Source organism: Struthio camelus, chromosome 12 (genome assembly GCF_040807025.1).
Source record: "Struthio camelus isolate bStrCam1 chromosome 12, bStrCam1.hap1, whole genome shotgun sequence".
NCBI lineage: Eukaryota > Metazoa > Chordata > Aves > Struthioniformes > Struthionidae > Struthio > Struthio camelus.
The window spans coordinates 11,942,578-11,957,135 of record NC_090953.1 but is presented as its reverse complement, the minus strand read 5'-3'; the positions used below and the strand labels follow the sequence as shown (position 1 = coordinate 11,957,135).

The window sequence follows — 14,558 nt, the reverse complement described above, 5'->3', positions numbered from 1 at the left end:
ATCAGTGTTAGCAATTCACAGGCAAAGCTACTGTAGAATTTTAAGATCAATGTTTTTGAAGTGTCAAAAATTAACATACGTAACTCTGTCACATGCACTTGTTTTATTTGTCAAAAAGTATGTCTTGTGGGTCAGCCTTGTTAAAATTCCCAAGAAATCTTTTAAGAAGCAATCAACTCTCATGGTAAGATTCCGTATATGATAAGCAAATCATATAGTTTTGTTAATACTTTTAAAGATTCAGTTCTGCAAGGACTACTCATCTGCTTAAAGTTAAGCTTGTGCTTATTAGCATTTCTGAACTGGGCACGTGCTCAGTACCTTGAACAATATCAGGCCTTCCAAAATAGCATGCATTTTCAGAGAGGAGGGTTTTTTGCTGTGTTTCTCTGTGCAGCTACTTTTGCGAATGATGTTAGGTCATAAGAAAGTAGTGGCATATGCAGAGACCTTGGTTCATGTGGTTTATGTTTCCGTTTGCAATTAGAACTATTTCTGTGACTTTTGTGTGTGTTTATACTAAAAACAGTATATTTAATATGCCTTGCTCACAGATGAAATTAGCTGATACATTTTAGCCAGAAACACTTTATTTTGGGGTGTTTAATTTTGGATGTTTTGATTTGGAGAATTTTAATTTTCTTTTTAAACCTAATCAGTAACAAGAAAGCACCAGCTCATGCACATGCATGTTGCATCCTACACCAGGGAACTTTCAAAGCAGGAAGAAATTCATGCTCAAACACTCTCCAGCTGAACACTGAGGTGTAGTTCACAGCAGTGCTCAGAAGAGAGAATCCATGGTTTTATACCTCCAGCAAAAGGAGCAGGTCCAAAAATAACCACAACATCTCTCAGTCAGTGTTGCTTGGCAAAAAGGAGCTGATGCATCAATTCCTCCAGAACCCAACCTCCCTGGTGTGGACTCCCTCCGTTTATGCTAGAATTCGGGACGGCTCCATCCCCGAATATCTTCTCAGGAAAACAAACCCAGAGCTGTTGGGCATGCTGTCTCACAAACAGATATTTGAGCCTCTGATGTTACTTCTAATGTTTTTAAAGAAACTTTGAATACATTCAAGGTGAATTTAATAACCTCCTGTTATCCAGAAAAGGCAAAGTACAGAAAAAAAAATAAAGATCTCACCTGCACTTGTATCTATTATGGTCAACTCATGTTAACAGAATGTTTTGCTTTAATACTTGACTTACATTAATACCTCACATTATTACACGTATGAAGCCAAATATGACGCTAACTTAGTTGCTTACAACCTCAAACCTTACTCCCAATACACATTCCAATAAATTTATTCTGTAAAAACAATACATTTTTTTGTTTTCTTTTTGTTTTCTTTTTTGTTTTTTTGTTGTGTTTTTTAAAGTTTTTTACAGTAAACTCGTCAACTACAAACCTTGAATACGCAAAAGATGTTCCAAGGACAAGCATAACAAGGATTGATAAAACCAGACTAAATATGTTTTCACAATAAAAGCTGGCATAAAAATAAATAAAAATCTCTATTATCACAATAGCAACAATAATGTACACAGAATAATGGATTTGGAATGCTTACTTACTAGTCTAGTTCTATTTCCAAAAGGAAAAAAAAGCTAGAATGACAGCATCCTTTTTTAAGCCTTTCATTATTTAAAATTGATGTTTTCTTTTGGTTTCCCATAGGGTTCTATATCACAGTAAGCTTAAAAATGGAAAGCATCCAAATGAATGATCTCAAATTGTGTTGGCATTGGAAAAAATCCTTGTATTAATCTAAAGAAACACAAAAAGACTTTCACTAACTCCACATATAGGAACTAAGTCAGAGAGTGTACATTACATCATGATTTTGAGAAGTATTAAGAGTATAACTAGCTAGGTACTTCTACTAAGGAAAGGTATTTTATTACATTATTGAACTTTGCAATGATCTCAACTGAAGAGGATTTTTTTCTGTCATGTTGTAAACTTTAAAAAATAAGAAAGAATGGATATAGGGCAATTTAAAAGCTATGTTTGTAGGTGGAAAATATTCTTGTAGCATTGCATGTAGGGGACTTGCTTCTATGATTTACTTGTTTTTAAAAAACGCTCATTTAGGATGATTTAATTTGGAGTTACACCTTTTCTATTTAGAAAAGGAATCTAAAACATGTTCAAGTATGCAATATCTTCATATACCTCAGCCACTGGTAAAGGGCAACTTCATGCAACCAAATAATATGAAAATCAAAAAGTAACCCTTAGAAAAAAGGGTAAAATGTCATTTCTGCAAACACAACAGATAGGAATGTGAATAATGTGCATACAAACTGGGATGCTGTTGATGATACTAATGAACAGATGTGGTGACTCATATCAAATCCAAGAATATTAGACAACCAAACATGTAACCTTCTTGTGTTTTCCCTTAATACTCAGCAGTCATTATGTTGGTTAAGTCTGAAAGAGAGAAAAAAAAGAGAACCACATTTAATGTAAGAAAAAGCATGCTGCAGCAAACTTCCCACGCTTCAAAGTCCCAGGTACAATAAATACATGGTCTGTTTGAGCAGAAATTTTTTTCTAGAGAACACTGCTTATGTTATATCAACTAAACATATCACTATAAAATATTGAAGAACAGAATTTAAAAGTAAACATTTAGGGCTTTATTCAAATAAGCAGCTTCAGTCGTGCACATGGATTGGTTTTTGTTTTATCATTTAATCTTGTAGTATACTTCAAACCCAACCAAATTCTGAATTTTTGCATTACAATACATCATTGACACACTTAATGCAAAAGGTTAGGAGGTCACTGCTGTGTCCCTGAATACCTTGTGATGAGAAGACCGCTCTGTTCAAACAAGTGAACACTTAAAAAGCACGAAGAAAGATACACAGTTTTCACAGCTAACCTATCTGTCTGTTACTTCTGGAGAGGACACAGTTTGGCTTGGAGCTCTCTGTAAGGTGATGACAGAAAAGGAAGAAACTCCCACGTTGTGACTGATTCAAGCTCTTGCTTCCATTGACATTAATGGGAAGAGGAGCAGACTGTCCTCATGACCATGGCAAGTGTCTCGAAGTCTCATTTTCTTCTTATTAAACAGAGATCGCAAAACTCACCTACAGTCATAGGGATACATTATTTTTGTGCAACAGCGTGAAGACTTGGGTGGCTACATGACTACCTAGCAGTGGGCAAGACTTCCCTTCTCCTCTGTAATGAACTCAGCGTGTGAATGCTTATCCACGCACACCCTGACAGGCGGAAAGAAACACAACACACAGCCAGTATGAAGGAGTTAATGTATTTGGTGTGATCATCCAGGAAAAAAAAAATCAACATCAAGGAATAAGGGTGGGGTACAGGGTAAATCCACTGGGGATGATGGGATTTTCATTTTAAACGGGATCTGGAATATGAAAAAGAAGACATTTTAACATCCCTGCACTAGCGGTTTCCTGCCTAAGCTCGCTCCCTCGCTGGGTCACCATACCCAACTGCGTGCGATGCCACAGCTAGGAGGGATGACGCCTCTCTGTCCAAGAGGGCAACAACACCCGGGGGCCCGCTCAGCGCTCTGGGCCCTCTGTCGAGGTGCTGCTCCTCCGGACTGACGGCTCGGCTTGCTCGGAGCGACTCGCCTCTCCTCTCACAAGGGCTCTCCAAAGCACCGCCTTGCAAGCAGGCCCTAATGGAAACCCCTGCTTTCCGTGTGGGAGGTCCTGGTACCTCCTGCCTGACAACACTTGATAAGGGGTTATTATAAAGTGCTCACGCACGTAATAACGGCCTACAGGAGGCTGCCCTGAGGCCAGCCCGCCCCGAGCCTCGGTGCAGCCAGGTGTAACAGGGCATTGCTCGCTGGGGGCACCCGCTGCCCCTGCTCTCGCTCCTGGCCAAGAGTCCATGAGATTATACTTACAGATGCTTTGGAGACGTGGCTTGGAGGGGTTCACTGCCATTTCTCTTCCCTTCAGAGGGAGGTGTAGGCATCCATTAAAACAATTACAAAATGATTAGTCAATCAAATCACGTTTTCTACTAAAGTTCTTACTGACAGCTGCTCCCCGGCGTTAAAGGTAGGTCGGGTGCCGACACAGTCAGTGCCCACAGTATCACTCTCAGATCCAGTAAGGAAAGGGGTCCTTTCGGACTATGAAAGCTTTGTACTCGTTAACCACAACACACCACTGGGGTAAGGTCAGAGGAGTGGGCAGGCCCCGTTCTCACGTGGCTGCTGGGAAAATCAGCAATTCCACTGCCCGCTGCCTCACAGATACCTCTGCTGGGCCACAGCGAAGCCCAGCAGGGAGAGCAAAGAGCAAGGTACGCAAGCCGTCCTCGAGCGCGCTCACAAAGTTTCCAGTACCATCTTCCATCCCGACACAGGTTTTGTCTCCCGAGCGCGCAGAACTCAGCAGCTCTCTTCTCCCCAGATCCACGCAGCCCTCGGTGCTGCTGAGGCTCCTCGCCTGCCCGGGCCGCCCGCGCTGCCGGGCTCCCGCCGCGGCCGCCGAACCAGGACGCGGCGCGGCTGAGCAGCCTCCACGGTCGCCAAGATTTCGCGTCTCCTCCGAAACAGATCGACTCGCAGCAATTTTGTGTGAACAAGTCAGTCAGCTTTACTGTAAGAAGTGCTGCAGCGTGTGCTGTACTGACCCGCTCGGCCGCACACAGAAGCAGCAGCACAGCCTCTGGCTGATGTAAGGGAAACATTTCAGTAACAGGTATCCAGAGCAGTAAAACTGAACATGGAGCTATGACAGAAGGGCAGCGCATACAGGGAGAAGGGGATGACAGTGAACCCCCAAATCGCCTTGTTTTTTTCTGGCACTGGAAGTTCTGTCCTCAAAAGTGCTTGGCAAGTGACTTTGCCATCTTGCCCTTTAACTCCTGTTGGATGGGCAGAAGGATAAATATTTACTTGCTCTTTACGCTTGTTTTTATTCAGTGTGGGTTTGAGGTCGCACTAGTTACAGGTTTCAATACAGACAGAGATGCAAAGAGAATATTTCACCTACACCAGCTGCTTTCTTCTCTACTTGCATACAGATATTTATCTTTCTCTTAAGTTACGTCCCGTTGCCTTACTTAGGAGCGCTGTTCTCCTGAGCTACATGACGACAGCACACAGCACACCTCTTCAGACTTGCGGGCAAGCTGTGGTTGAGAGTATGCCAGTATTTGACTTTTAACATAGAAATTTATACTGTGCAATAGTTAAGCACATTTACAAATGTTACCTTTTTTGAAGGGTGGATTTTAACTTACCTCAATTACGTGAAACCTTAATAACCTTAACTTACCTCAAATTCCTGAAAAAATTTCAGACAGAAATACATATTCTATTTTACTTTTCTGGCAAAATGCCCACAAAGTGCTTTTATATTGAATAGAGCCCTAAATGCTGTGCTTTTAATGCTGACACAATCCCAAACCTGTAACGCAGCCTAACCAATGTTACTCTTGAGAAGCAAAGAAGAAGAAGCGATAGAGCCAAACGCCTCAGAGCCACAGCAGGGGAACACAGGGAACCTGTATTTCTCTGGCATGGTTTGGCCATGGCACGGTAGCGCAGAGAGTGTTTTAGCTGTTACAGATGGGAGCAACGTCTTGTCTCTCTCAGCAGTCCTGGAATTGTTGCTACCCCACCAGAACATCACAACAAAAAATGTGTCTTGGACACAGGCTGTTTTAAATATGTTCCCTCAATTGCAATAGTATCAGATGGCAGTAATTTTGGACCAGATTTTGATCCCCTTATTCATGCTGGCAAGCAGTTGCCTCCACAAATAGATCCACTGACTCCCATGTTAGTAACTGATTGTCAGTGTGAGTAAAAAGATCACAGTCCTTCACCCCACTTCAATATTCTAGCTGTACCAGGAGCAATAACCCGTATTTCATTTCCAAGAAATCTATTATTTTTCAAAGACTCGGTAAAATCATTCAGCTCCTGAAAAACAACCATGTGCATCCTTACACAAAGGAAAGGTAGGCTTACACAAACAGAGAGCCTAGCTTACCAAGACAATGTCTGCCTTGCAATTAAAATACGGTATATATTGAATGAAAACCCAGCCACATAGGCTCAGCTGACCTTAACATTCAAATACTCCCTAATAGGCTGCAGAGTACAGTCAGCTTTAAAATGTCATTATATGGGTATCCAGGGCAGTAAAAGTAAAAAACAATGTAGGTGTTCAGTTATAATGTTTCAGAGTTATGGCAGCCAAGAACCAAACACACAAGTCACAGGAGGTTCAAATGTGGATTGTAAATCTGCTGCCACGGATTCACTGATTTATGAGCTAATTTTGTACCATAAAAAGTAAACAACACAGAGATATGAATAGCTTTCCACAGGAATATTCTGTTTATGGGTACTTTGAGGAAGCCATAACAATTTAGCATCTAAGAGCAGAAGGACTCTGTCACTGGGAGGTTGTGACTCTTGATTTGAGCAAGCTCAGGGATAGGCTGCCTTAGCTAATATACGATTAATTAATTAATTAATATAAGAGAATAAAACCCTGAGGCTCAGGCTTTGCATCTTTCTGGGAAGGGAATCAGCCAAACAGCAGCAGTGAGGGAAGAAGCCTAAGAAACAGGTAGTGCCAGGAGGGAATTATAAACGGTGGCAAATGTCTCTTCTGCTGAGAGTGTCTGTAGTCCTCAGAAACGGGAGAGAAACTAAGGGATGGAGATGAGAAAAGAAAGCAGCTTTGTCAACCCCAGGGATAAAAAAAAATCACGAGCCAAGCCCTTGAACACCATGATATTGGCTGAAAAAAATCATCATAGCTTTGGAAGTACTTTTATTTGCTCTGGGTTTTGAGTCTTCTTCTGACTCCTACCACCTGGAGGTTAGAAATTTCATTAAAAAATATAGGTGAAGATGCTCCTGTAATCATTTGACTCCAGCAGTTAACCCTTAAGAAAGTCCCCATAATGCTGAGGGTGAAAGTATGATTAAGTGGCAAAGTGCCTTCCCATTTGAAGATGGGAGACGTGTCTTCAGCCTGTAGTCCAGGCATTATAATACATAATATTACCTCGTTATTACTAAGAGAAAAGCTACTTGTGTCCTTTGGGTAACTGCTGCACGGTCAGAGACCTGGGAAATGCAGAGCCCAGAAGCTCCGGCTCTCCAGGACTCAGTCCCTGGGCAGGGCTGCAGCGAAGGTCAGCCGAGCGTGCCGGCCGCCTACCCATCCCTCTGGTTTCCACGGCCTTTCATGGCTTCCGCTATTAGACATCTTTTAAGTGGCTGGTCACTGGGGCAAACCAGTAGAACAAAACATGTTCACCCCTGCGATCACGGCTCTGAACTGTTGTTTCTACTGACTCTTAGCCTTCATGGCACTTTCCTACAAGTTATTTTGAAACTGTCGCTTTTCTGGTGTCAGTCTCACGCAGTCCCCGCTGACCTTTTGGGGACAGAGGGAGTGGGTATACACCCAAGCGGCTCACTTTTGTATGCTCTTGGCGCCATCTTATGGCCAGAGAAACCTCTGGAGCTTGGCTGTCCTCTCGCCAGGGCGAAGCAATCCAACTCCTCCGCAGCGTACGCAGCTCCCGTGCAGTACACGGGTGAAGGAAGCCCGTTTTTTCCAAACTGCTAATTACCAGTCCGATGCTCTTCTCACAGGTTGAAAGACTTTAAAGAGACTATAACTTCATCTATAACTATGTTTTGTAACGGATCTGGACATGCTTCTGAGTTCACACATGCGAATGTGAAGACCACATTGCAACTCTGCCAAGCACGCGCCGGCCTTTTCCTGGGTTCCTTTCTACCGGTCAGAAATCCAAGTGCATGGGCTGGAGGGGGCTCAGCGTGCTCTGGAGATCCTCGGGCTGGATGGGTGACAGAATGTGGCCCCAGGACAGCCTGCGATTACCCCAGAAAGTAAATCTAGACACAACCTATGAAACTGGCTGTTTAACACAAAACAAACAAACAAATCAGATTACTGTTTTCCTAAGTGCCTTGTGTCTGACAAAGGCATACCTTCTAAAAAGACATCTAATCTGGCTTTGAGGACACCAAGAGATGGAGGTGTCCTGCTCCTAACAGAGAACTTTACTACTGACAAATTCTAAACAGAAACGCTGAAGAAGATTTAAAAGTGAAGTGCTGCTTTTGCAGGAGAAATGGGCACGTTAAAATATTTGTATCAGGATGCGAATTTCTCCAAACTTGTCTCTGCTTTGAGCTTAAGTTGCCTTAAAACCATCTCTCCCTGTCCCGATTACTAAAGCTTTCCCTTTCCTATAATATTAAAAGCATCCAAGATCTAGTCAAAGACTAGTCATTCATGTATGAAGACTGCAGGGGCTGAAGAAGGCAGAGCAGAGCAGAGCAAGCTCCTCAGATGGGTATGCCAATGTTTACAGAGAATATTTCTGTGGTGGAGTTGGTACTGACAGAAAGGACGCAGCAACCGTTGACCATGTTCCAGCACAGAGGCTGAAATATGAGCAATTTTGAAAATGCTGCAAAGCAGCATGTAGTTCCAGCATGCTGGACTCTACTTCCCAATAGCTGGGACAGGAAGAGCTATATGAATGTCACCACCATACAGCCAGCACAGTATGGGACCATACTTAACCCGTGACTGTTTAAACTTGGTAAACATTTGGTCCTTGCATGGAGAACGTGCCTGAACTTCATAAACATCCCCTCTCACTGCTGGGAAACAAACCAGGCCCTCCCGAACCTCTTGCCACCTCAGATGGACCTTACAGCCAGGTTTCTCACACCGATGCCCATTTGAGGGCATGAAAGTGTCACAGGGCTCACTAGCCAGAATGTGACCCACACGTATACTATGCACTTGCAACAGTCATCAGTCCCAGACCCCCAAATTATACAGGTGAGGTGCTGGGAAGGCATAGCTGGGTACAGTGTCTCATTGCATCAGCCTCTGGCTCAGGCCTGGTGCTTGTTCAGAGTGAGTAGAGGGTGAGGGTATGTTATCTTCCTGACCCCACAAACTGCACACCAAAGCCTTTACAAGGCAAAGAAGCACACAATGCGTACTCTGTATCTCAGAAAGACGTGAGGAAAGGCAGTGCTGTGAGGAATCTTTAAGTGGGAGACAACAGCAGCTTCCCAGAGGTTATGTTTTGTGAGAAAGGGTTTAGGCTGAGCATGCAACTGGGTGCTAAAGCCCCTTGGCAATGTCAGATGAGAGCCTGTGCTGGCTGGTTTCCTCCCACACCTGGGGATTCGTGTCACTCAGCAGCTCCTGTGACAGCCCAGCCCGGCTGCTGGTCACGTGGCAGAGCCGTGGCATGGGAACCCCGCCAAAACTGGTTCTGAGCTGTGAGCAGAGTAAGAGCCGAAAGTGCTGGAGCACTGAGGCTTGTTTTGCTCCAAAGGCACGAAAACAGCACCCGTTGTGAAAGGTGGCTGACAATTAACCAACTCCCCTGCCGGCCTACACTGACATGAACACACAACTGACATGAACAAAGATGGAGGTTATTTGCTACATCAAGCTGCTCTGGAGCAGACTGTATATCCCCTCCTTGGAAGAGCATATCCCAAGGCAGGAACTGCCCCACCACCCGCAGTATGCAGATTCTGACTTTCCTGTACTGCACATTTATGTGAATCCTCATGAACTCCAAATGAGTCAGTAGGATCACACAGATGTAAAACAAGTGTGAAAGAATAAGCAGGCTCCCACCGTTTAGTGAGCCAAAATGCATTATGCAAATGCTCTGATTCTGCTCTCACATCAATTTTGCACCATTCCAGTTCATGGTTTTCAGTGAAGTTACTCTCAGCTGACATCTATGCAGGTGTCAGAACAAAAATCATGCTTATTGTATCTGTTCTCATTCAGTCTCTACAGCAAAATTTGTACCACTGCAGGGACCAGTTCCAGACACATCATTCTGAGCACTTAAACGGAACGAAAAAAGGTCTCTACGTGGTATGTGGAGGTCACTGCAATGCAATGCCTTTCACCCCTAAGCCCAAAGCCCTGTGGCAACAAACTGCACGTGAAGTGAATTATATTAACAGAAGATTACCCCTTCACTGGTTTTCTGCAAATCTGAAGAAGTGTTTCTTGTGTCATTGCCTGCGTCTCCAGCATCAGAGCTGCTCTTATTTTCTTCCTCTTTGCAGTCCTTATCATCTTCATCTCCAGGAGATTTCCGTGACTGCTTGGAGGATTTCTAAAAAGATCAATAATAAAAGATAAAAAGTAAAAACTGCGCTTCAGACATAGAGCAACGCTTCTGTAATGCATGTGCAGAGCTGTCTGATCATGTGGTTCCTTGTTCAAGGTGAATGCTGGGGAGGGTATGTGGGGTAAAAAACATTTTCCAGTAGTTGGAAGTAGTTGGAGCTACTGACATCAGTGAAGCAAAAGGAGAAATTCTGTGTTCAACACAGGTTGGTGGTATAGTTGACTGTAAGGCAGACACAGTAATAGGAGATGGGTATTAGTGTTGGGTCACCTGTAGGTTTTGTTAGTTAATGAAACAGATGGTGCCAGCTTGACAAAAGTTTTGATTAAACACAGAGATGTAAAATGAGAATAACATTAACAGAGCTGCTTTCCATACTTTTTTTTCAGTGCTGTCAGCTTTAATATATTAACATTAAAGCCATGTGGAAGCAATACATCTTTCCTGTTCCCTTTACGTTATGCAATTCTACAGTATGAAAGGATCAATTGTGGCATTAAGCCACCATTTTCCTAATCCTCTGTTTGCCCAGAGTCTTCTGGAAAGAAGATGGTAGATCAGATCTGAATTTCTAATGTAAAACATACAAAGTAGGTGAAATTACTTCACACATATTGTTCAGTGGATGTACCATGGACATTCCTGCTGTCCCCCAAATTAAACCTGGCTCAAATTGGTTTACCTGTTTCTTTTCATTTCATTTATTTTTCACTTTCAGTGGAATAATATGAATTTGACGGAACATGACTCGGCCACACCTTCCCGAATTTAACAAAGGGATGCATTGGAAGCAAAGGACAGACTTGGAGGCACACACAGAACTGGAGGAAACAGCTATAATGTTCTCCCTTCCACCCAGGTGACAAGAGAGGAGGGGATCTGAAACAACTGTTGTCGCTACATCACTAATTATGCTGTTACGAGGCAGTCTGAGGCATATTACTCTCAACTTTCTCATTTTTGTTGTTACTTCAATATTCACTGGCAGGTAGGCACTAGAATACAGGTGCTTTGTCTCCTAATTGGGTATCCCACTCCCTGCTTACAGAATTAGTTCTTCCTTCCTTCCTCTCTGGATACAATATTGAAGTATTTTACATACAGCTACAACAAGAGCATCTGAACACACACGACCCTCCCGTATCTTTTACCACGGTGCCTGGAGCACTCACACTGGAGATGGGAGAGGAAAGCTAGAGTTCTCCTAGACCGCCAACAAACTTGAACTCGTGTCTCCCAGAAGGCATGCTCCTAAAGCATTCTTCTTGCTTTTCAAGTGGAAATACCTATATCAAATGATCAAACCTCTCAATTCTTTCCTCCAAAACGTGAGCTCCTCTGGCTAACTTTGCAAAGATTTGCCTTCCAGCCCCTCTGAACTGCTTCCTATATTTCTACCTCCTCAAAGTGTGGGCACCAGAACCAGGCACAGTATTTCAACTGCTGTCTACCATAGCCAGATCATTTCCCTGGGCTTGTTTGAACATCATCATTATGGCATTGGAATCAAAATGCGAGAGAAGAAAAGACAGGTTGCCATGAGCTGCACGGTGTCCTGATTATAACTGCACATGAGTAACAGTGGAAAAGCTTAGAGATAACCTTTGAAGTGTAGGATTTTTTTCGTTTTGAGCCTGCTTTTTCATTCTTTCTTTTGCCTTTTCCATCCTCTTCTACCCGATCACCTTCCTCCTCACTGCTGGCATCTGCTGTATTTCCTCCTTCTCCCTCAGTTTCTGATGAGCTCTGTTGCTGAATTGCCTTTAAAACAAAACAACAACAACAATAAAAACAGTATCACTGTAATCTATTAATTAGTTTTGTTCTGTATTGAACTCAAAAATACTGATAACAGATAGCTTACACTTTAATCATTTTAGTTAGGAAATGCTCAGGTTACTCTTACAATTATCAAGAAGGGCTGCAGAGGCAATTTTCGCAGTCACCACTTGAAAGGAGTTATCAGATGCAGATTCTGGGATAGCACGTTCTCAAGGATTTACACAGAAACAGAAGATGCGATAACAAAAGTGCGTTTGTTGGAGAACTAAGGATTGTTCAGTGGAGAGACCTGGCATGGTCTAATTTGGGCAAAACTATGGAAACTTTAAGCTGCATACAGGAGAGACTTAGCTCAGGAGAAAAAGATGGCTGTTACAAAACCCCCAAAAGGGCACGATCTCTGTGACAGGAAAAAGCAAATACCGACCAGAAGGCCAAAAGCTCTCTGACAGTCCATCTCCCACAGCTTATTCACTAGATTTTTTTTTTTTAAATCCCCAAGTGTACGCAAAACATCTGCAGAGCTGAAAATACGAAACAGGAGTAGAGAGGAGCAGCAGCTTGTCTGCAGGTGGTCCATATCACTGGTTCGTACGGTTTTGTGCGAATAATGTAATAGGTGTTCTCCACCTTGTGGAGGTGATCTCTGCCTTCAAAGGACCATATTTTTTTAATGAGAAAAGTTCTTTGGCTTTACGCTGCCCACCGACTACTCTTCTTCTCCTCAGCTTGACTGAATTTTTGTTCCTGACATCCAACAGGGAGAGCTGTTGTACAGCAGCTACTATCACTTACCAGCAGCTCAAACCTCCACCTTCTCACCCCTCGCAACTTCAGCAGTGGTGTCCTATGTGTTATACATTACCGATATAAAAATCAAAAGTGCAGTGACCTTAAGGTCTGTGTAAAATATACTGAATTTGATGTAAAAATAAACAACAGAAAGAAGAAGTCACAAATTATTCATGTTTATACTGGAGTAAATAAAACCTTCCATTTTTAATTCAGCTAATTCTGCAGCAGCATTTTCCACTTCACTACCCCAGAATATCACAGAAAGCAAAGAGCTCTGCAGTATGATTAAAGTTCAAGTTGTCACAGATTGCAAGACCACAGTTCTCTTTATAATATACGATTACACTCCAGTCACCAGCTGTGCAACTTTTCTAGCTAACTCTTCACCAAAACCAGGACCTTTCATCACTACTCATCCGATGTGTACGTAGATAAGAAGTTTTCTAAGAGGAAAATAAGAAAGATAAGGAGGAATAGAAGGGAAACTCATTTACCTGATATCCAGTAAACTTTACTCCAGGGTTGTTTTCTATTTCCCACAGGCCTTCATTAAATCCTTTTCGTTTGTTCGACTTCCCAAACTTATCTTTATATTCTTTATATGGGAAAAGGTCTTTGGGCCCCAGGAACGCACTGCATTTTAACAAAGGTAGCATTCAAAAAAGGACTTTAATTCCTTCTCTTCAAATTAAAAACATTAACAGTGCAAATGTTTTCCCTATTCCTCTGCTCATTCCATCACATTTTTTTTACATGCTGGCTTTGAGTTACTGCTGTGAGTCTGATTTTATGGATTGGCTCACCATCCCAATGTTTGATGTTGCAAAATCATGCTGAGTCTCTCTAGAAACAACTAAAACGAGTCTCATTTATTATATTAACTACTGCTGGGAACTGGCACTTGAACAGTTTATGAAAGGGATTATATGACGTAATTGCCTGCGATAGCAAGGGACCAAACTTCCAATCCTATGTGTTACAAATCCAGAAAGGCCTGAAAATAATACCATATGAAAAGTTAAAGCATGCAAGGAATGCCTAGAACCCACGAGCCAAAACTTATCCCTTATATTGCTGGACAGAAAAAGCAGTGACATTTACTATTACCTATACTGCCAGTAAGCCTGGGAGCTTCTTTCATTGAATAAGCTCCTCGCATGTTAGATCCTGCGTAAACACAGCAAAGATGTTCTCTTTCCCAAAAATCTTATAATTTCATATAAGACAAGAAACAATGGGTGAATATAGGCAGATGAGTAATACAAGGAAACAATGAGACACACAGGGCGCTTGTGGCCAAACAGTTTTTGAGACAGCCCAGCAAAGGAGGGATTTTGAGCTCTGCTGCTGCATAAGTCAGCTCTGCGCTAGGCCAAATAATTTCAGATGCAGGCATCTCAGTTCAAGGAAAAAGAAAAAAAAAAAAAAAGCAGTGATTTATCCTACTTCTACATATTTTACAGTAAAATGCTAACTTCATGCATAAAATCAAAGAAAATATCATTTCTCTTTCATTGGCTATCTATATCTGGTATGTTTACTGTGCTCTGCATCACGGTACTGGGACGGCTAGACATAATATACATTAAAAATAGTGAAGATGAAAAAATAGTTCATTCTCACATGGAAGACTCTGTCCCCAAACGTACGACCGGACCTGAGCAGGTCAGTGTCCTTCACTGTAATCACTGTCCTACTTTCCCGATATCTTTGCAATTACAGTTAACTCTGTGGTCTCTGTTGTCACAGGATCTTGGAACTCCATCATTTACAATGCATT

At 42.5% G+C, this 14,558-nt stretch overlaps 1 protein-coding gene across 1 annotated transcript in view; it reads right to left on the bottom strand.

Annotated features, from left to right (window-relative positions):
* Positions 1-568: 568 nt before the first annotated feature.
* Positions 569-14,558, bottom strand: part of HDGFL3 (HDGF like 3) — a 40,338-nt gene continuing 26,348 nt past the window's right edge. The window contains exons 3-6 of the mRNA XM_068958019.1: positions 13,273-13,411; positions 11,804-11,962; positions 10,040-10,186; positions 569-2,443 (exon numbers count right to left, since the gene is read on the bottom strand). Coding sequence (XP_068814120.1) covers positions 2,438-2,443; positions 10,040-10,186; positions 11,804-11,962; positions 13,273-13,411 — 451 coding nt within the window. The 3' untranslated portion in view covers positions 569-2,437. The remainder of the gene's footprint in view (positions 2,444-10,039; positions 10,187-11,803; positions 11,963-13,272; positions 13,412-14,558) is intronic.